Source organism: Aptenodytes patagonicus, chromosome 9 (genome assembly GCF_965638725.1).
Source record: "Aptenodytes patagonicus chromosome 9, bAptPat1.pri.cur, whole genome shotgun sequence".
NCBI classification, from domain to species: Eukaryota; Metazoa; Chordata; class Aves; order Sphenisciformes; family Spheniscidae; genus Aptenodytes; species Aptenodytes patagonicus.
This window is the reverse complement of record NC_134957.1, coordinates 1,562,270-1,584,748: the sequence shown is the minus strand read 5'-3', so window position 1 is coordinate 1,584,748 and position 22,479 is coordinate 1,562,270. Positions and strand designations below refer to the sequence as shown.

General features: G+C 38.3%; 1 protein-coding gene across 12 annotated transcripts in view; it reads left to right on the top strand.

The window, feature by feature from the left end:
* The window catches only part of KLHL13 (kelch like family member 13), a 90,589-nt gene extending 70,428 nt beyond the window's left edge, over window positions 1–20,161 (top strand). For all 12 annotated transcript variants that reach the window (XM_076346885.1, XM_076346887.1, XM_076346889.1 and 9 more), the window contains 3 exons: window positions 7,914–8,709; window positions 16,459–16,572; window positions 18,603–20,161. In XM_076346885.1, coding sequence (XP_076203000.1) covers window positions 7,914–8,709; window positions 16,459–16,572; window positions 18,603–19,090 — 1,398 coding nt within the window. In that variant the 3' untranslated portion in view covers window positions 19,091–20,161. The remainder of the gene's footprint in view (window positions 1–7,913; window positions 8,710–16,458; window positions 16,573–18,602) is intronic.
* Window positions 20,162–22,479: the final 2,318 nt, after the last annotated feature.

Below are 22,479 nucleotides of genomic sequence, written 5' to 3'. Positions count from 1 at the left end.
AATAATAGAAGAGTAGGCTGCTGTTGCTGCCTGTAAACATACTTTCTTGAAACCTTTTTGTTTTGAGGAATGAAGCCCACAGTTGTAGTGATCATCACAGAGACCATTACATCTTCTTTGTGAACCAGTGAACTTGGTCGCAGTGCTTTAGAATAATGTATTCTCTAAAGGGATTACTAGTAGGGATGTTACAGAAATGTTGGTTTTATGAGAAAAGTAGCTACAAGGTTTTTATGTCGATTGCCATATTTTGCTAGAGCTAAAAATGGGCTTGAATGCCTACTGGGAAATATTTTTTCCAAATCACCAAAATAAGTGCTTTTGTAAGCAGGGGACAGCCCCCAAAGTAGCAACCCTCTCCTCTTCTACTAATAATGGTTAGTTAAAAGAATAATATGTACGCAGTTTGTAGCACGGTTGCTTTTGTGCAATTGGAACAAATAAAAAGTTTGCCCTACAAAGCAGTACACTATAGTTCCAATGCAATGCAGTCTATTTATGATTTAGAGTTGCCCTGTTGATTTTTATTTATTATAGACATTAAAATCTCTGGTCCTGAACTCCCTCTGGGGGAGGGGGAACTTTGATAACAACCTTTTTTCCTCCTCCTTCCCTTCCTCTTTCAGAGTTGGTGTCCTGTTTTGTTTTGAGGCTGTGCTTTGGAGAAGAATGTCATGCTTCTTTCAAGTTGAATGTCAGACAGTTTTGCAGTTTTCTCTGTATTAAAAACAAACTTCTGTTTTTGCAAAAGCAAGAGAGCTGTTAAGGATTCAGCTTGTCAAGTGCTAACTGGCTTCTCCTGTTGTAAGCTTTTTCCTGGGTTCTGTCTTCATGGGTGGGAAAAGGCATGTAAGGAAAGAGATGTGACATGAAAACACTCCATTTATCTGGCTCCAACCTCTTGTTAAAAGCATTGGGTTTATACTCCTCTGTTTAATCTTGTTGTTTATTAAGCATAACTCCCATACATAGATTGGGTTGTTTTTCAGAGGTTTTATTTTCTGAACATCCTTTACTTCTTAAATCTCAGATATCAGAGGTTTCAGGGTCTCACTGCACGGCTGCACTCATTCTAGCATTACAGTCAACTTACTGCATGCATTTTATATGCTTCAGTTACATTCACTTTATTTCTGTAGTTAAAATAGTGCAGTCTCAGAATATGGGTGCAGTTATCTGTTTTCTAACTTAAACACAATATATAAGCAATGCCAATATATGATGCTTCAATACCTTTCCTAGTTCTTGTCCTGCTGTCTTGCATTAATATAACTCTTTGTCCTGCCAACAATAAGGAGCACCTACTTTGTGGGGCTGCAGAATGAAAGAGCTGCAAGAGCTGTGCTGTCAAAGCAGTTCTGCCTAGAGAGACACTTCACCATTATTTCTAATGTTTCCTGGAGGTTTTCTGATGTTAATGTTAATTGCTTATATACCTTACTAGAAATCTCACTTTACCTGTAACAGGGAAGGTGGTGTGTTCTACATGAATTATAATATTATTTGGAATTCAGTTTTCTGATAGTCTGTAATGAGAAATAAAGAAGCAGGTATTCCCATTGTTCCTCAGAGTACAGGCTCAGAAATGTGACCTCCCTAATGAAGAAACGTACCGGCATTTGTGCAAAGAAGAGGACTCCAAGCTGCTAATAATAGCAATCTGTTTCATAAGGAAAGTGTTAGAGGCATTTAGGCTCTATAATGCTACTGTTTTGCTTTTAATTTTGGCATATTTTGTAATTGGTCAGTTCTCTGAGAAGGTTGTGATAATGTTTCATTAATCTTAATATTCTTAAATCCTACACCACCTATTTTATGCTGCTCAGGGTTTTTTTTACCTTCCAAAATGATGCAGTCTGCCTCTCCAGGGTTGACGTTGCTATAAATGCCAACTTGGAATAAGGTCTTGGTGTTCTTTTGAATCAGGGATTTGGAGCGGCCTCCCTTTGATGGGAGGTGAGCTCCAGGGACACCCTGTTGCCCTCTCCCCTTTCTGGGTAGGGCAGCTGCTTGATTATTTTGCTTTCTTAGGGAAAGAGCTTCTTTCATCTTAAATCGTGTTATTTGGAAGAATTTTTTTTGTTGTTTGAAATGCTTGTTTTTGGAAGGTTCCTTTGCTTATGACGTTGACTCAGTCACTGTTTTGGTTCACGTAAGAAACGTCTTGTTTGATAGCACATTTTGAAAGGGGTGAGGTTCAGAATCAGGAAGACTTTATTCATCCTCTTAATTTATTGATTCTCTTTTCTTAAATATTTTCCTTTATATTGATGTCTAAGGGGACATAATCTCATTCATTGCATAACTGTAGAGAAAGTACAAAACTAAGTTTGTGCTGTTAGCCTCGTTATGTTCTCAGAATCCTTGTATAAAGAATTTTTGAATGAACATTCTTTGGAATTTGAACAGGAACAAGGGTTGGTGAGCAAACTTGGTGGATTTTGCTTTTTTAATTACCATATCTTAGCTTTGCAGAGATTATACTAGTTTCGCTCCATTCTTGAAGTAGCGTTTCTGTAATTTAAATGAGTTCTCTGAGCAAGTCTTGAGCTTATTTCTATTGAAATTAGCTGAGAGCAGCATTTGAGAGCTGATGTAACCATTCCCAGACAAATACTTAATTGTCTTTAAATTGTCTAGGGAGTCCATTATTAAAGAGATTATAGAAGTCAGTTTATGTAAAGCATAATGTAACTGTGTTACTTCATAAGAGGGTATTGGAAATATTTACAAAGAAAGACATAAGCTTAAGGCAACAGCTTAATTGGTGTAAAAAATAGTAAGACCTTCGAAGTATGGTGTACATTGTAGCTGACTTGTAAGTGTTCTTCTGCTTGTTCTGCACTTACACCCCTCCTGTCAAGTAGCCCATTGCTCTGATAATCTTTGCTCTGCAGCCGAACAGACTCCCAGAGAAACACTGGAATACTTGCTGAGATGTTTTCAGTCTTATTTTAGTATTGGTTTTAAATATTTATAGCTATACAATAGACAAGGACTACTCCCAGGTTCACATCTAAATGAGCCATAATGTAATTAAAATTAATAAAAATGCCATGGAAATGTTTTCAGAGTAGTGAGTGCTAGAGAACACCCAATAATGTTTTTGCAAAAGTAGCAGCAGTGTACAAAATGGAGAAAGATGAGAAACCTATCCAAGTAAATTACAGCACTCAGGGGAAAATCACAGTGTAATGGGGAAGGGGATGTTATATTGTAATTAAAAAAAAAAAAATTCCAAAACACTGAAAATTAATGTCATGGCTGTACCTTTCATATAGCCGCAGAAGAAAATTTTATTCCTTCTATAATTCTGTGCTTTACATTTTTGTAACAACTAGCAAGTTGTCAAATATTGATGTCTCAATATTTGGAAGTCTGTCTTGTCACAAGAACTTGGTTAACTGAGGACGGAGCAAGATGGTCTCAGTTTTGTGGGAGTGTGGGATCTAACGCTGGGGCCAGCTCTGCCAGCCATCAGAAATCCACCTTCTCTAACGTGGGGGTACGATTGACCAGCTTGGAAAACAGAATCAAACTTCTCTGCTGTTATTTCTGAACTTCTGTATATGGGAACCCACAGAAAAACTAAGGATTTCGGGGGAATGTAAGCTCTTTTAAACTTAGACCCTTTGAAACACCATGTTAAGTACTTCAGTGTCTAACAGTCATTGAAACAAAAAGTTAGACACCTAAATATTTTGTGGTGCTGGGCTTGAGGACTTGATTTTCTGTGCATGTTATTTTTCCTGAGTTGTTCTCCAGGGTTCTTGTACTTGCAATCATTTTGCTCTGTGTCCAGTTTTGTAGTATTTTACAGTCAGTTAAGTTTTTTACCAGAGCTTGGGTGGTTGCTTCAAAATTTCAAAGAATTAAATGAGCGGCTTTCTCGAGAAAGTACTTTGGCTTTTGCATTTGGTTTTACAGGCTGTAATAACATCGTGCTGTGCTTGACCTTTATTTTTTGAAAAGCTTTTTAGTATTTTCTGGAACTTTTACTTCTGCTTTGTAATGAGCAATTACCATGAGTAATGTGAATGAGCAGCTCTGCGCAGTAGTCAAAGCCCAAGTAAAATAGTGTTTATCTAAAATTCTTGACTTCTTATGAAGTTGCTTAGCTGTTTGTCCAGTTGTGGCTTTTAGCTGGTTCTGCATGAGTATCTTTACTAGTTACAGGATTCACTGTACAATCAGTCTTATATTTTTGTCTGATATTTCCATTCCTCCCATTCACTTCAGTGGAATTTCCAGAAGTAGCAGTTCCTTCTGTTGATGAGCTCCTGATTGACTGACTTCCACAGAGAACGGTTTCCACACCTCTCATAAGTACCATAGCATGTCATAAGCTGTTTTTTTGAAAATCAACACTTGAGTAACTTAAGTACTTGAATGTTTAAATAGCATTATTGTACTTTAATGCCATCTAATTTTGAATATTTAATTAGAAGTAACTATTGCATTTCATTCTGTTGAAGGATTATTTTTTGGCTTGGGACTTAAGAATCTCTAAAGTATATATTTTTATGACTGTGAAATCTTTGCAATATAATTTAGCCTGGTACATTGATTGTTATCTTAGACCACAGTAAAATCGGTAATAGTACTTTTGGCAAGGAAAGTAACCTTTAAGAAAATATTTAATGTGGTACCCTGATTTGAGGTGAGTGGTGGAATTTGTTAGTGAGTCAAACAAAGTGCACAATTTCATAAGCATAATGGGGAGTACTTGCAATCATAGTATGAAATAAAACCCTGAGTGCCGTACAATTCTAGTGGACTAATTAAGGCAGTATAAGGTAAATTTTCCGAGAATTAGGGCGTGACTGGAAACTGTTGATGTCATGTTCATCAGCCATTAACAGTGTGTAATGTGTCAATAAATTTCTCAAACATAAGTATTCCAGGAATATATTCAATTGCATAGATTTAGTGTCACATAGTTACGATAATACATCAACTGGATGCATGCTGGGCACTTGATTAACTGGCATGCATTCTGCAATAGGTCTAAATACTTCATTGCAACATGAACACCATGTACCAATGGTACGTAATCTGCACCTTTTTTGCTTTGATCTTTTGACTTCAAGCATGCCTTTTCTGTATGCAATAATATATTTCTGTCTGCTTACCTTGATATGGAGAAATTGCTGTATCTCTGTAGGTTGATGCCAGTAAATGTATTCCAAAGTAGTTTTTAAATACAATAACTGTATCGCAAGAGTTAAGATTTGTGGCATACTGTAAGTCAGCTGTTTGTTAAGGGGTGATTTTTCCATTGCTTTATTTTTATTATACAGCTTGAGAGGAATTTTAGAAGTAAGAATGTCCTGTTTCATTTACTTAATTTAAGGTATGCTGTTACTTCCATTACTTCCATTATGCAATTAACTTATGTAAATTAAAAATCCTAAAAGGAAATGTACAGAAATTAGTTTGATATTGACTCTCAAAAACAGTCAAAAGAAGAAAAAATGTTTCTTAAGCATCAGAGAATGTTTTATAGGTTGTTGCTAGCTGATGTGATTATATTTTGATATAAACAATGTGGTCTGTTTTGTAATACAAAAATAATTTCCATGTATATATTGCACGGATATTTTTATAATAGAACTCCTGACAGTCTGCCACATGTTCATCTTGTACATAGGATCTGATTAGAGGATTAGTGTTTCTGGAGATGAAGAATAGGATTTGGAACCTTTGACTGTATGAAGGCATTTCAGGATGTGTGAATGAAGACTTTTGATGACTGCAGATCTTAACTCTAGGGCAAGTTAGATCAGTTTCTAGGGAATTAAAAAAATCTTCTATTCCCATACTCATTAGACTTTTGAATTGTCTAGTATTAAAGGGCGGCGATCAGATTGAGTTATACAGTATTAAAATCTTGTAATCTGTCATGACCAGAAGGTCATTTGAAGGTTTTTGAATTCTTAGGCTGCAATCAGGTCATAGACCTCAATCTTTATAATCTTTTTAAAAATAACTGACTAACCTAGTGGCCTTCTATGATGGAGTGACTACGTCAGTGGACACAGGAAGGGCTACAGATGTCGTCTGTCTGGACCTCTGTAAGGCCTTTGACACGGTCCCTCACAACATCCTTCTCTCTAAACTGGAGAGGTATGGATTTGGTGGGTGGACTGTCTGGTGGATGAGGAATTGGTTGGATGGTCATCGCATCCAGAGGGTAGTGGTCAACGGCTCAATGTCCAGATGGAGATTGGTGACGAGTGGCGTCCCGCAGGGGTCCGTATTGGGACCGGTACGGTTTAATATCTTCATCAATGCCATAGACAGTGGGATCGAGTGCACCCTCAGCAAGTTTGCAGATGACACCAAGCTGAGCAGTGCGGTCGACACGCCAGAGGGACGGGATGCCATCCAGAGGGACCTGGACAAGCTCGAGAAGTGGGCCTGTGTGAACCTCCTGAGGTTCAACAAGGCCAAGTGCAAGGTCCTGCACCTGGGTCGGGGCAACCCCTGGTATCAAGACAGGCTGGGGGATGAAGGGATGGAGAGCAGCCCTGCCCAGAAGGACTTGGGGGTACTGGTGGATGAAAAGCTGGATGTGAGCCAGCAATGTGCACTCGCAGCCCAGAAGGCCAACCGTATCCTGGGCTGCATCCAAAGCAGCGTGGCCAGCAGGTCGAGGGAGGGGATTCTGCCCCTCTGCTCTGCTCTGGTGAGACCCCACCTGCAGTACTGCGTCCAGCTCTGGAGCCCTCAGCATAAGAAAGACACAGACCTGTTGGAGCGGGTCCAGAAAAGGGCCCCGAAAATGATCAGGGGGGTGGAACACCTCTCCTGTGAAGAAAGGCTGAGGGAGTTGGGGTTGTTCAGCCTAGAGAAGAGAAGGCTTCGGGGAGACCTTATTGCAGCCTGTCAGTACTTAAAGGGGGCTTATAAGAAAGATGGCGGCAAACTTTTTAGCAGGGCTTGTTGCAATAGGACAAGGGGGAATGGCTTTAAACTAAAGGGGGGTAGATTTAGACTAGATCTAAGGAAGAAATTTTTTCCGCTGAGGGTGGTGAAACACTGGCCCAGGTTGCCCAGAGAGGTGGTGGTTGCCCCATCTCAGGAAGCATTCCAGGTCAGGTTGGACGGGGCTCTGAGCAACCTGATCTAGTGGAAGATGTCCCTGCCCACGGCAGGGGGGTTGGACTAGATGACTTTTAGAGGTCCCTTCCAATCCAAACTATTCTATGCTTCTATAAATCCTCCAAGATTCATTATTTTTAAAAAGAATTATATTCAAAAAAATCACTACCTTTTTCTTATTTTTGACAATGGCATGTATTTAATTTTGAACATATTCCGTAAGAGCACCACCTTGATTTACTAAAGATGCAGTTTTGTTCATTTCTAAGCGAGGTATTCATGGGATTGAACACTGTACGTAAGTTGTCTGAAATATGTAGTATTGGCGAGGTAGCTGTGCCGTTCTCTTTGGCTGCATTACGACAATACAATTTTAATAATGTTAGAAAATGTCTAATGGTGAGACCTACTTTTGCATTATTCTCTGTAACCTTGGGCTGATCACCTCTCCCTTAACTGTATTTTCCACATTTCTTTCTTACAAAGATGTTTGCAGAGCTTTTCAAAGATGAAGTGCTGTATAATTGCTATGTATCATCATTGTATAATGTATTTGACATAATTAATATATGCCATCTGCTTGTTACTTGTCTCATTTCCTTCTTCAAAATAAGGAATACATTGGGTCTCCCCTTGCAGTCATGAATATATACATCGCATTGAATATTTATTTGCTCATGTGTAAATCACCTTGAGCATTGCGAAATGATGAAATAGTGCTGATTCTATAGTATTAATTAAATTCTACATTATCATTTAGACACCAAATTAAGAAAGTGTTTTGATTCCTCTTTCTGTTTACTTAATAGGTTTCGTTGGAAAACTGTGTTGAGGTTGGGCGAATTGCCAACACATACAATCTCACAGAAGTGGATAAATATGTTAATAATTTCATCCTGAAGAACTTCCCTGCATTATTAAGTACTGGTGAATTTGTGAAACTCCCCTTTGAACGTCTTGCCTTTGTGCTTTCAAGTAATAGCCTTAAGCACTGCACTGAACTTGAACTCTTCAAGGCTGCTTGTCGCTGGCTACGGTATGAGGAGCCTCGGATGGAGTACGCTGCAAAGCTAATGAAGAACATCAGGTTTCCACTGATGACGCCCCAGGATCTTATTAACTATGTTCAAACAGTGGACTTCATGAGAACTGACAATACCTGTGTAAACTTGCTTTTGGAAGCCAGCAATTACCAAATGATGCCATACATGCAACCAGTTATGCAGTCAGAGAGAACTGCCATTCGATCAGACAGTACTCACTTGGTGACGTTGGGGGGAGTGCTGAGGCAGCAGCTGGTTGTCAGCAAGGAGTTACGGATGTATGATGAAAAGGCCCATGAATGGAAATCCTTAGCTCCCATGGATGCACCAAGGTACCAGCACGGCATCGCCGTGATCGGAAACTTTCTTTATGTAGTTGGGGGCCAGAGCAATTACGACACAAAAGGAAAGACGGCGGTTGACACGGTCTTTAGGTTTGATCCTCGCTACAACAAGTGGATGCAAGTCGCATCTTTAAATGAGAAGCGCACCTTCTTCCACCTAAGTGCCCTCAAAGGACATTTGTATGCAGTTGGTGGTCGAAATGCGGCGGGTGAGCTAGGTGAGTGCTTCTCCTGAAGCATGGCTTCTTGCCTTGCACTTTAGGCCTTGAAATACTGTGCTGCCCTATAAATGGGTGGAGAGGAAACAAGCTGAAGTTGTTAGTGTGCAGCTTCTTTCTGGAAATACTGCAAATGCATAGAGAAATTTGTTTGGATACTATTAGCAGTTAATTTTAGAAAGGCTTCCACAAAAAAATTTCCAAATACATGCATCTTGTGTATTGATGCATAATATCCAATGTCTTCACCTTTATCAACAAACATGAAGTGTGTCTGTCTACCTGTATAAGCGTGTGTGCGTGTGTATATATATAAATGCAACTATACACACAAAAAAATCATTACTTAGGCTGAGAAACTAAACCCGCTCATTTCACTCTTAAGGGATACGTGACTTTCTAACTGAAACTTACTGTTGAATGACGGTTGCATTTTAAAAAATGCAAATTTTCTGGAATATTCACTTTGAAATGCTAGGTTGGGTTTTTTTGGTTTTTTTTTTAAAGGTGGGCTAATGACTGAGTGATTTGCTTCACTCACAGATCAGTGAGATTCAGATCTCCTGACATTCTGGACTTTTTAATTACTAAAAATGTATTTTGCCTGTGATCAGTGATCTTATGACTACACAGTTAACTTATTTGTATGAATCACCCTGTCCTGCTGCTTCCTCCCCCCCCCCTTACAAATGATGATTCATTTTAGTTGACCAAAAAAAGAAAAAAAGAAAAAAAATTATTTCTGGGAAATAAGATGGTTGGAAACAAAGAATAAATACAAGATAACTTTTAATTTAAGAACAGTCTGTAGAGGATGGCCCCTATTAATCCACTGCATTTTCCAAAGCCATAGTAGTTTGCATTTGCAGTCAAGTCTGGGAGCGTACACTCAATTGTAAATTTGTCTGTGCTTTAAAAGTGAAATGTTATGGTGATTATGCTTGGAATTTTAGCCTAATACTATATCGAAACCAGATGTAACATTTCATTATTTTGTTTGCTGCTTTTAGCCCAATACTTAACCGTGTCTTGTCAAGTCTTTGTGGCAGTATCTCTTGCTCCTAAAATTTGCTTTTTAGAAATGCACTGATATCTTTTAAGTCCAGTGAGAAACATGTTTCACTGAAACAATACAAAACCTAATTTGTGCTGTGATGTTGGGTTTTTTTTTTTTTTTTTAATTAATATATCTCAGTCATTCACATATACACTTATTGCAGACTTTCTTAGGAAACATACAGTACATTGCTTCCACTACACATAACTGGGCTGGTTTTGCTAGAAGTTTAAAATCCATTCTAATGTTTGATGAAATGAGACATTTAAAAATGCCTCCTGTTTCCAAAAAACATGGGAAACTGTTTTGCAATAACTTGTTTTCCCTAGACAACCATTTTCTGATGCAGATCCAGAGGTTTTCAGAGTTTTTCTTACATGTCAGTTTACCTACCTGAAAATACATTCTAAAAGCAAGCTTAATACCCTGTAAAAGACCAAATGTACAAACTAACGTGTATTGATCTTTATCTTGAGCATCAGAAAACCTGACCTTCATTGAGCTATTTTCTCATGGTATGAATTAATAGCAGATTATCAGGTTGCTGTCCTTGTGTACTGTACCATCTAAACAGAGTAGGGTTATAAGAATGTCAGTGAAAAAGTTGCAAGTCTAACAAAATCAATATGAAATAATACTGTCACTAAGCCAGTGCAGTCTGTGTGTATAGCAGGCTTTAAGCTCAGTGTTTTTCTTAAATTAGATCAAGCAGTATCATTCTGCTGACCTCAGCTCTTCTGCAGCTTTAATTAAAATACAAAATCTATCACCTGTCTAAAATTCTTCTTTAAAGATATCATTAAAATGCTGCAATGATTTCCACACAGACCTGAAAAATGTCGTTGGATCATTCTGCGGGAAGAGCACTCTATAAATGCTAAATATTGTAGCTGTCTGATGCTTTGATTTGGGGCTTCAGTTTCTTTTCTTGTTAATTGTGAGGCAAGTCACTTTTCATTTTCATGTTTCTTTCATAAATCTTGGCAGCTGAAAGATGAAATCCAGCTTAAACTTCCCATTCTCTTCAGATGAGAAAAACTCTCAAGCTTTTCATAGAAGAGAAGGTCAAATGTGTGTTGGACAGGTATTAAAGAAGTTGCCCTTGGGTTCAAACTAATTTCGATTTGTTGTTAGAGAGGAAAAATTCCCAAAACCTGAATTCAGCTTTCCGGAAGATCAGCTCTTATGGAAAAGGGCCAAAGGATTAAAGTTACTAAAATGAATTTCTGTATTATTTTTTCTCCTGACATTCACTGGATTAAAAATTATACTTTTTTGAGGCTTTCTATCAAGCCTTCCCAAAACAGTTTTCAAATGTTTAAACTTCTGAGAACTTTGTAAATAACACTTTCTACCTCAGTAGTATGTGCTTTAGCAGTAATAAACAGCTACTGTTTTAACAGTGCATGCCACTGAGAAAAGTTTGGTTCATTGGTAAGGACAGGTGAATTCCCATGTATGTGGCACATACATTGGAATATGGTAAATGTATCTTTGAAACATACTGAATTACGAAATTATAATTCAGATTTTTCAACCCTGTGACAACTTTGGTGCATGCTCTGCACAGTCCTCTCCTAGAAGGATTGTGCATAATTCTGGTTGGTTCTTTTTAAATGTCAAAGGAGGCACCTGCCAAAGATATTTCCAGAAGGCAGGGAGAACAGCCCTCTGGCACGAGGGGGACCGGCACGAGGGGGAGACCAGCCTGGAGAAGGCAGATGTGCAAAAGGCAAGACTTTTTGGAAAAGGAGACAAAGGGAAAACCAGGTGTGGTTCACAGAGATATTCATGAAGCAGAGCTCATCAGCAATTTCCAGCTGTGCTGTTGTGCAGAGCACTGGATACTGTTTTCTCTTCTCAGACAAGTAGATCTTTGTAGCTCTTTTTTGAAAGAGTTCAGTTGTGGTGCTTGATGATGATGGCAGAAGCTGTGCCTTTAAGTATGAGAAAACTTGTGCAGTTAGGTGCTTTACAGATACGTTAGGCTCTGCTGTTGATAGGCTTGAGTGGAGTTTGAGATTTTTATGTATGGGCTTCTCCTAAGCACTTTAGGGGGATGTTGGGTTGTGACTAAACCACAGATTCATTGATACCTTCATCATCATGCTGCTATAAAGACAGAAAGAGAAGACTTCTGGTCCAGGGCAGGACAGTTACGTGTTCTTTTGACCCCTGCCCAACAAGTGGAAAGGCATTTATTTTCCAGGTGCCCTCTATGATGCTCAACCCTCAATTCAAACAAGTCCTTGTTTATGTAAAAACTTCTCTTGTGAATCTATATAATATATAAATTTTAAATGTTGTTGGTTAAGAAGAAAAATCTGCATCATTACCCAGTTGGGCTGTTTGCTGTCTGTGTAGTACTGTGAGTATCAAACCAAAGTGTGAACTGGAGGACCTCTGCGTAGGAGCTTATTTTGAAGTGGCTCCTTGCTATGCTGGGGACAAAATTACTGAGGGCTCTGTTTAATTTAAGCAAGTCAGCTTTGAGTTCTACAGAAGCAAGCTGTGTTATAGCAGTAATATAACAAAATGAAGATCCTGGGTTTTGGGACATCACACACAGTTGCTAAGTGCTGCTGTAATAAACCTCAAGACACATTAGAAGCTACTGACAGAGAAGTGGTAAATATCTGTATACTCCTCAAATAGCATCACAGATGGCACTATAAAATGAATGCAAACTGAACATCCCTTGGGACTACCAAAGCTTTGTGTCTTTTTGAGATTGCTTAATTCTATTAAAATGAGGCCTGTCTTCCCTGGATTATGGTAATGAACAGATCAGAAGTTCCACTGTTAAACATAAATAAAGCCTGATTTGAATCATTCATGCTGTTGGGAGCATGAATCCATCAGTCTCATGCTATACAGAATATACACTTAGGTTCAGTAAAGTAGCCGTTCTTTTGAGTGTTTTGTGAACGATGCTCTGCCTGGAGATAATGTATAGAACATCCGGATGCCTCTTTTAAATTAATGGGCATCTTTAATAGCTGAGAATTTGTATATTTTTTTTCCTTTTCAATGCAGAGGGAGATCTTGTTAAGAGAGAGAAGTGGAATGACCTTGCAAGGAAACAGGGAAACAACCACACAGAACAACCAAACAGAACAGTAGTTTTTTTTCAGCTGGGAAATAATTAGCTTTGTTTTAGAGCATGGTGGATTTGAGTTGGAATGATTTGTCTGAAATACTGTCAAACAGTACTTTAGTTCTACTGGTGATGTTCAAGAGAATTTTGAAGCCACATCAGAAAGTGAAGGATCTTGGACTCAACGGCATCCTTTCTCAGATAACTAATGTCTTTACAACATGGTGATAGCGATGGCAATAACATATACCAATTTATGCATGTTTTATCTTCTCTTGCTAAAGTGATCTTTTGGCTGTGATTTCTCTCTTAAAGGTAATCCATAGTGCAGAGTGAGATAAACAGTTGTCCAGCGTTGAATGTCATGTTAATCTGGTTGCTGCTGGCTTTGCAATTGCTTTGCACATACTCTGCTCTTCCTGTCCTTACAGTGTATTAGAAATCTAAGTTCTTCACCTCAGCACAGAGTGGAAGCGCTATGGGAAAGAGGATGCCTTTTGTTTTTGTGAAGGCGAGTAGAATGATGATTTTGGTGCAGCATAGCAGTGAGCAGCAGGTCAGAAGGGTCTGCTGTCAGGGTAGAACTGGGACAGCTATAATTACTTGCACGTCAAATCTGTTCTTCTGTGTTCTTGAAATTTCTGCACATCTTTGTTTTCTTCTGATTGCTAAATAGAGCGGAGTGGAAAGGAGCTTTCGTTTTTAGAAAAGAATATTGGAATGCATGAATACATTTGTACAAGAAAGAGCATGGGTTTATTTGGGGATTGGGCAAATACTGCATGTGGTGTCAAGATGGCAGTACACAGAAATACAACTCACAGATTTAATTTTAGGTGTAATTTGTGGAATCAATTCTTTGTGCCTATACCTTTATTTGGGCAAGAGGCTGTCTCCAGCATTCACTGGCTTTATGGCTCTGTAAGTTCTTGATGGATATACAAAGTCTGCAGGATATCAAATGGGAAAAATACCAAAATTTTTAAGAATAGATATTTGACTTTATTAAAAAAATAAAAAAATAAAAAAAATAATCAAGCATGACTTTAAAAATTTTCCTTGTAGAAGAATGCTTGAATGCCTTTTCATACCTTTCCTTATGCAGACTTTTAACTACTTTGTTCTATAGTACTATAGAAGTACTATATTGTACTTTTATTTACCTGTACACATGCGAAAGGCAGCTCGAGGCTCATTTCAAATGGCAGAGGTAGGAAATGTGGTAACAAGAAGGCTAGATTGTAGGAAAGTGTTTAGTGAAGGACTGATCTGATCTCTTGGAGTAAACTTGGGAACTTGCCCATATTGGGCAGGTTTTTTAAATCACAAATTTGGCATGTCAACAGTAGTGTATAGAGACACTTGACTTCAGTTCCTTTGCATCAGTTTTTTATTTTTTATCCATCTTGCAAAGCCCTGAGATGGCTGGCATAACTGGGAGTCCATGTGCAAGGCACTCTTACAAAACCAGAAGCATTTCAGGCTTCATTACTATTTTTAAACATTTTCAAGAATATTAAATTAATCATTTCATACCTGCGAATCAATGTATATAATTTGTTTTGAAAGAAACAGGAATTTAGTGTGTTTTGCCTTATATCATGAACTTAATGTTCTGGACCAGCACTTTTCTGTATTTCTTAAATTTAAATTTAAGCTCCTGGGTGGGGAAAAGCTGAAGAAAATCCAGTGTGCTGTTAACGATTTAGCAATTCTTATGTGCAATATAGAAATTTTTTTTTTTTTTTTTTCCATTTTTTATTTTTAACCTTAGATGATGCTGAACTGGTTGTCACACAGTATTGCTGACTCTGGAACGGGAAGCTTCTATTTTGAGTATGTCTACTTGAGATACTAATTGCATGGAATTACAAAATATCATCCTGTTTTGCAACAATAAGGAGGTTGTGCGTTTTACAGCAGCTAAAAGATAATTCAGAAGGTCACTGTAATGTGCTCTTTGCTAAATTTTTCTGAGACTAGGGATTTTTTGGTGGTAGTCTGAGACCATAGCTATACCTTACTCTTCCAAAGTGCTCCGAAGGATATTTTTAAAAGACAGATTTGGGGTTAGGGTGAGGTACCTTATAGTCACTGTATGAGTGTTACTGATTGATGTACTTTACTGGCCTGGCCAGTACTGCTAATTCTGCAGGCTTATACTAACACTAGCTAGTTTCTGCCTTTAAAATGGCAAGTTTCTCTGCTTCTAAATTTTTTTTGTTTCTTTCAGTTGATATGTAATCCTGGACTGTAAGTCACCATCACTGATTCCACAGAGTTGGCTCAGATTTTCTACCCTTGATTGAATAAAAAGCTTGTTCTAGAGCAAGTAAAATGCCACTTTCAAAGACAGATTCATTTTTGTACGCATAGTTCATAAACATCTCTCTTCAGAGATTAAGCGTTGTATAACAAGCATTAGAATCTGATTCTTAATTTTAATTATTTAAAATGAGATTTAATTTGTCTTTAAGATAACACAATTATTGATAATTGCTTTGTGCATCGTATGGTCACTATATTACAAGGTTTTTCAGGATCTCTTGCCCCTCTGGTCATATTGTACTATTCAAGCTGCCAATCTCTACAGCTTGCTCAGATCCATTATTAAATGTTTTCTATTTCTATTCTCTGTGCTTATTGCATAGCCCTTTTTCTGCAACCCCACATCTCTTCCATCTCACTTCGAAGAGAGGATTGCTTTTCAGAAATGCTTTCTGCAAGGACACCTGGGCTCTGGGTTTCTTTTTAACTTAGTACTAACCTCTGCAGTTTCTGATTTGATAAATCCTTTGATCATTTTAACATTCCAGTTCACAGAGGAAACTGCACAAATGGGAGCTGTGTATCGACACAGGCACTGCTTCTCTCCGTTCAAGATTCGATGGTGTTTCATCTTGTATTTTTGTAAAGCTTGGCTTTTGTAAACTGTTTGAATTAATGACTTGCATATGCTGTGCTGTATGTTGCTGTGCAAGTACTTAATAAAACATTGCAAGACAATAGAAAATGAGTCAACATTTGCTGCCCCTTTTTGAGGGCATAGGACCATTTCAATGCGAAATGCCAAGAAGGAAATCTAGCCTGATTTTCTGCATGGGTGGGATGTTGCTGAAGACGTGGGTCTGTTCTGGTTGCCAGATGTATTGATCCTGTTTGAGATAGCCTTTAAGTTTATTCCCTGTCTCTCTACAGCAGACACTGAAGGGAGTTGTACAAGAGGAAAGGGTAGAAAAGCTGAATTCACCCAGCTTCGTTACCATTTCTCTGATGTCCCACAGCTGTACCTCTGGCAGGGTTCATGAGCTGGGGCAGGTTGCGTGTCAAGCAGGAATGGGAATGAGACAAGTGGAAGGCAAGAATGCAAGAGGGTGTTTTCTTCCTTTTTGTTCCTCTGGGACGAAGCTTGAGGTTTTTCTGTATTGTCTCTCGACATAATGCTCAATAATTCCCTTGACACTTTCTCAGCTGAACAATGTTTCTTATTGATACTTTCTCTGTTTATGAATATATTACTGCCACTGTGACTGTACTCAAAACCAAACTGCCATGCTAGCTTCAACTTTTTTATATTCTCATTTGTTTTAAACAGCCACTGTGGAATGTTACAATCCCAGAATGAATGAATGGAGCTATGTCGCAAAAATGAACGAACCCCACTATGGTCATGCTGGAACCGTGTATGGGGGACTAATGTACATTTCAGGTAAATAATTCCTATGATCATATCATCTCTATGAAACAATTACTTACCTAACTTTTCCTATTTCAGTGGGAGACAATAAAAATTAGTCTCTGGTTGCAGTAGGTTTGCCGTGGTATAAGCAGTGATGCAATTTCATATGAAGCCAGTCAAATAGCATATATACTGCAGAGTCTGAGAAAATTATTTTAGGTAATATTATGCATTTACATAGTAAATGACAGCTCTGAATTCCAAAGCAGTTACTCACTTTAACTGTCAGAATACATTTTTCGGTGGCAACACCACATATATACATTTATATAGCAATAACCATTAAACACATCCTTGTTGATACATTTTTGGAAAGCATTGAAAATCTTAATACTTTAAAGAAGAACATCTGCCTTCGTTGAGCTAATGGAAGGGGCTAAGTTTTCATGTTAATCACAATATACAAATGATGTCTGTACTTTCACTGGTCTTTCATTTGTAATATGCTCAGTCCTATCTGTCATGGAGGTTATAGTTTCATTCCTTTTTTTTTCCAAATTGGGAGCAATACGTTTTCTGAAAATCTGGTATCTGCTCAATTTTTAAAGAAGATTCAATCTGTCTGTCAGTGATCTCTACAGTATGTTTTCCTACTGCGATTTTAAGGGATGTCCTCTAAGAACTAAGCTGAAATTCAGGGCAGGAGGTGGGACAAGGTTGCTTAGCTGTAAAGAACTGGTGGGGAGATGTACTGGAGCAGATTGATCCTTGGGGTATTTTGAATCAGGGGGCCTTGTGCCAGTAGACTAGGAGGGATTTGTTTTAATTTACCGTAAGGTGCAGCTTCTTATTTTCTATGAGCAAGTCCGTTAAGCTAGCTTCTAATCATTGTGCTGCTATTTGTACTTTTTTGCCCATTTTGCTTGTTTTACTGCAGGTGGCACATGTATATGCTCCCTGCTGTGTTTTTCCATGTAAATGCTGCGTATTTCCCACAGATTTTTCCTTTCCTCCCGTCCTCTCAGATATCCCTGTGAGTCTAGACACTTTCGGGGTTGAAAATGTGAAGATTGGTTCCTTTGTCATTAAAGCCTCTTCTCTCTGACAGGCTCCCAGGCACTGCCGCTACTATGGCTGTCATTAAGTGTCAGGGCTGGACAGTCCTTCTGTTTTTTCTGTATTTAATTCTTACTGTCCAACTGAAGAATTAAGTACTTTCTTGCATAACTCCTGTAGACACCATGCCACCTCTGTCTGCTAATAATCCAAGCGTGATAATTCAATGTGGAATGGTTAGCCCAGCAGGAGGTTGTTCAATAGCAGTGTGTTCTCTGCATATTTTTTTAGCACCTCAAATATAGTTGCATTATGGTCTTAAACCATAGCTAATAAGCCTACAGTGTCTGAAATTGGTGTGACTGCTTTCTGACCTGCCTAGTGACCTTGCAGAAAGGTGGGACATTTCATTCACTGATGGGAAATTGTCCTGTGATTTCCCCAAAGCCTCTCCAACTGCTTTTGCAGGGAACCATGGAGAAGGTAAATATGGAGAGAACCATAGGCATCTATTAACAGAAGAGTATTTGAAATCTGTGTCCTCTCTCTCTTCAGTTCAAGTTGATGAAAAAAGTTTTCTGAAGAAAATTCTGCTATGTGATAGGACCACTTAAAACACAATAGTATAGTATCAAAATTTGAAAGGGAAATGGATTTCTGTTTTCTTGATAGTGAGAAACAAAACTAGCAAACTGAACAAATGTAAGCAAAGAAATAATTTTGCCAAAGTGAAGCATAGGTAACAATTTTTTTTTCTTTTAAGCTGCCAGTATTATCTTATGTAATGAAGTACTCTATGAGACGTGGCTTCTTTCCATAGTTGGATTTAAAGGAACGAGGTACATTAAAAATGTAATTTGAAATGGAGCACATATATGATAACAATCTAAGCTAATGTGAAAACGTTTTAGGGAAGGCTGAATTTGTTCACGAAAATGTATGTTTCTGCTATTTATTGTTTATTAGGGTGAGCACTGCTCTAACATATGTATTGTTTTCTCTAGGGGGAATTACCCATGATACTTTCCAAAAGGAACTTATGTGTTTTGACCCTGACACAGACAAATGGACTCAGAAAGCTCCGATGACGACAGTCAGAGGTCTGCATTGCATGTGTACTGTAGGAGACAAGCTATATGTTATTGGCGGAAATCACTTTAGAGGAACGAGTGATTATGATGATGTTCTAAGCTGTGAATATTACTCACCAACTCTAGACCAGTGGACTCCAATTGCTGCCATGTTACGTGGGCAAAGTGATGTTGGGGTTGCTGTCTTTGAAAATAAAATCTATGTTGTTGGAGGATATTCTTGGAATAATCGGTGTATGGTGGAAATAGTTCAGAAATATGATCCAGAAAAAGATGAGTGGCATAAAGTATTTGACCTTCCAGAATCACTTGGTGGCATTCGAGCCTGCACTCTTACTGTTTTCCCACCAGAGGACAATACAGGGTCACCATCTAGAGAATCTCCTCTTTCAGCACCTTAGAAACATCCCTTGACTTATGATGTTGTAGTAACACCTTTGCACTGCATCATGGAGTCTATTATTTTTCTTCAGTAGTTTCTGTTAGGCTTAGCCTACAGCATTTCGTACAATGGGAAAAAAAAAAAAAAAGACTTTGACATTATTTGTGCTGTTTGTTTGGCCTAGAATGTTTGTCAAGTGGTTAACAAAAAAAGATGTACTCACCCGAGCCAAATGTTTAACAAATGAGAAGATATTGTCTATAAAATGTATGAACTAGGTACGTTATTAATGTTGTGTATTGGGTGTGAGGTACCTTATAGCTTACATTTGGAAGCCCAATGAGTCAAGTTTGAAGACTTTGTATTGAACACGTTCTTTCACCAAATGTCATAGTTGAAATCCTTTTTCCTTTCATTTTTGACTGCCGATTACAAAGGGAGGTAGACCACATCAGTGTGAACTATGACAGAAGGTTGCCAAGGGGCCTGAGCTACCTCCCTCTTTTCACAGAGTATTTTTGACATATCTGTTTACCCACCTGGCTTTGTGGGTGCTTTCAGAGCATATGAAGTTTCTTAGGCAGAGGGGAGAAATAAAATAATTTTAAAATATTAGCACTATACAGGAAACAGACCTTGTAGAGGCTGGGAGTTTTTTATAACATATATCGAGTGTTTTTCCTGAGTCGGTTGAGTGATGCTTCAAACAAAAGATTTAAAATGTTTGGGGTTTTTAATTTGGGTTTTTTCAGGAATTGGCTTCCGCTTGCATGGGAGCACACACTATTAACAAATGGGAATTCAGTGCAGTTGTATATTCTGTTGTATGCCTGTACTGAATATAGGTAGATAAGGGCTAGAAACATTAACGTAAGCCACTGAATTTGACCAAATTGTTCCATCAGATCAAATTTAATCTACCTTTTCTCCTTTGCTGTTGAGATAACTTGCATAATGTGTCCACTGTATAGTCTCAGTTAATAAGGTTATTTAGCACAAAGTGCAGCTTCAGCGAGAGAGCTGCTTTTGCTCAGTGAACTTGGACTACCACATTTTACCTTCTTTTTGTTCAATAAAACTTTTAACTGCAGTTATTCAGTCTAAGCTACCTCATTAATGTATTTGGTTTTCTTCCTCTGCCTCACTGTCTCCAGGATACGCATTACGTATATCTGTGTGGGTAGATTAATTTGCTGGGAAACCAATGCAGAAGTGATCATGAATGGGTATTTTTGACCTACTTTTAAGAAACTATTTTGGCCTGATGCGTTCATTTTATTGTTAAGGACTGACAAAAGAACAAACTGTCTTAATTTTTTTTCATTGGAGAACTACTGCTTATGTGCGCAGCCATGCAAATTTACAGAAATCTTTTATCTGCTCCAAAATACAGTGCACTGCTGACAAATTGCAGCTCTGAGTGCTTATAGAAGGCTAATACCATCGTGCTTGTTCTGAACTTCCCATCGTATGTTACAAATGGTTTTGCTAATGAACACAGTCAGAGGGGCATCATCTGGGGAGAAGTGTTTAAATCAGCTTATTTTATTGTGCTACCTATTACCGATAACCATGTAAAGCTTAATAGACTTTTCTTGGGAGTATGCTATTTGTATTTTGTCCCTGCTTGATGCATCAAGCAGCAGTATTACTATGGTGTCAATTTTGGAAGTACTGATATTTATTCTTTATGCAGTTTACTAGTAATGATCACTACCAAAATGTGTGTGTAAGCTTTAGGTTTTATAATTGTTTTGATTAAAATCAAAAGCAATTCTTCCTCTTTAAAAAAATAATCATCTTAATTCGGCGTAGCTGTGCAAGGTTGTTACAGGTGTTAATAGTGGCACCAGTGGATACTCTTGGAAAGTAGCCAGCCAAGATGAATTGACTTATCACCTTAAGAATACTCTTCTAATGCTGTGCAAAGCACCAGATAGGAAAACATTGCTCTGTTGATTGCTCTGTTGTTTAAGTATGTGTCAGTCACTTAAGCGTCACATGCTAGTAATTTTTTTTCCAGCTCAGAGACCAGATTTTGAGCCTGCTTGAGTTTAAAACCCCTGAAATCCATATTCCATTTATTTCTATTCTATTAATTAAACTAAAAAGTGGTTGAAGTAGTTGCAATTCCTTTTGGATAATGTAAATATATCCTACTGTCTGTATGCTGGGGATGAGGAGATGCACTGTTTAAAAGTGGGTATCTTCACTGGTATTCTCCATTTGGAAGAAGCTTAGGGTGTGTTCTAACCATTATGAGACGGTTAGAAGTCAGGATGTCAAAGTTTTGCGTCTGAGCCTTGAGAATAGCCCAGGAGCTGGTATATCGCCACAATGTAGAGATTTATTTTTTTTAGTGACTCATTATCTATTCTACTTAAAGTGGAAGAATTCTTTTTGAACGTCATTTTGTCATCAGTGTTGGACATAGCATAGTGGATTAAATGTAGTGCTTCAATCAAATTAATCTTTGAGGTTTTTTCTTATATCTCCCTCTGGATTAAAGTGTTTATAATGACATTAGTTAACATCTACTCACCAGGATTGAAAAGCAAACATCAAAGATTTGCCAAAAACTGCAAACTGTTTTCTTCTGTAATGCAGTGTAAAATGACTTGATGCTCATTACATCTTTCTTAACCATAGCATAGCAAAGCCTTTCCATCTCTGAATCCACAGCTGTAGGTGTACATATAGATATAGCAGTTATTCAATCTCCATTTTCAGTAAGGCTGCTTTTATGAAGAGTAAGCCTGTCATAGTATCTAGAGCCAGCAGTGTCCAGGTGATAAGCAGCCGCCTCTTTTTTCATAAATCTTGAATGCTTTCATTTTTGCAGGTATAGTACCTAAACTGGAAAAGCATCTGGATAAAAAGCAATTAGTAGATACTTGACCTGAATGTGAATAAGACTACATTAGTGTGCTAGCAGGGAGAGCCGCTGGAGCTGTCTGCCCTCTCCTGATGATGGCAGACCCACACTGCAATCTCAGAATTCATTTGGACTATGCTTTTTTTGGTGCCCAATTAGCAGCAAATGCCAAAAGTGCTCACTTCCATATACAGCTCGTCAAAAGGCCCGGCTGATATCCCTGCAAAGAAACACAGCACTCTGAATGACTCGAGACATCTGGGATGCCATTTCCCTTGTGCTGTGTTTTGAAATAGGACAAGAACGATGGGGAAGAAAACCTGGGAAAACCCAGATGATTTGAAATTTCTTTGCCCTGTTCACATGAAAGAGCTGATCATCTGCAGTCCAGTTTGTCGTGGTTCTCCTTCCCTTAGAAAGTTGTATAAAGTCTAAGAGTCTGGCCCAGGGAAAGCAATTCATGGCAGGACCCAGCCTATCCTGGGGCATTTGCAGTCTTGGCGTTCTTGGCATAATGGAGTTGTCGCAAAGGG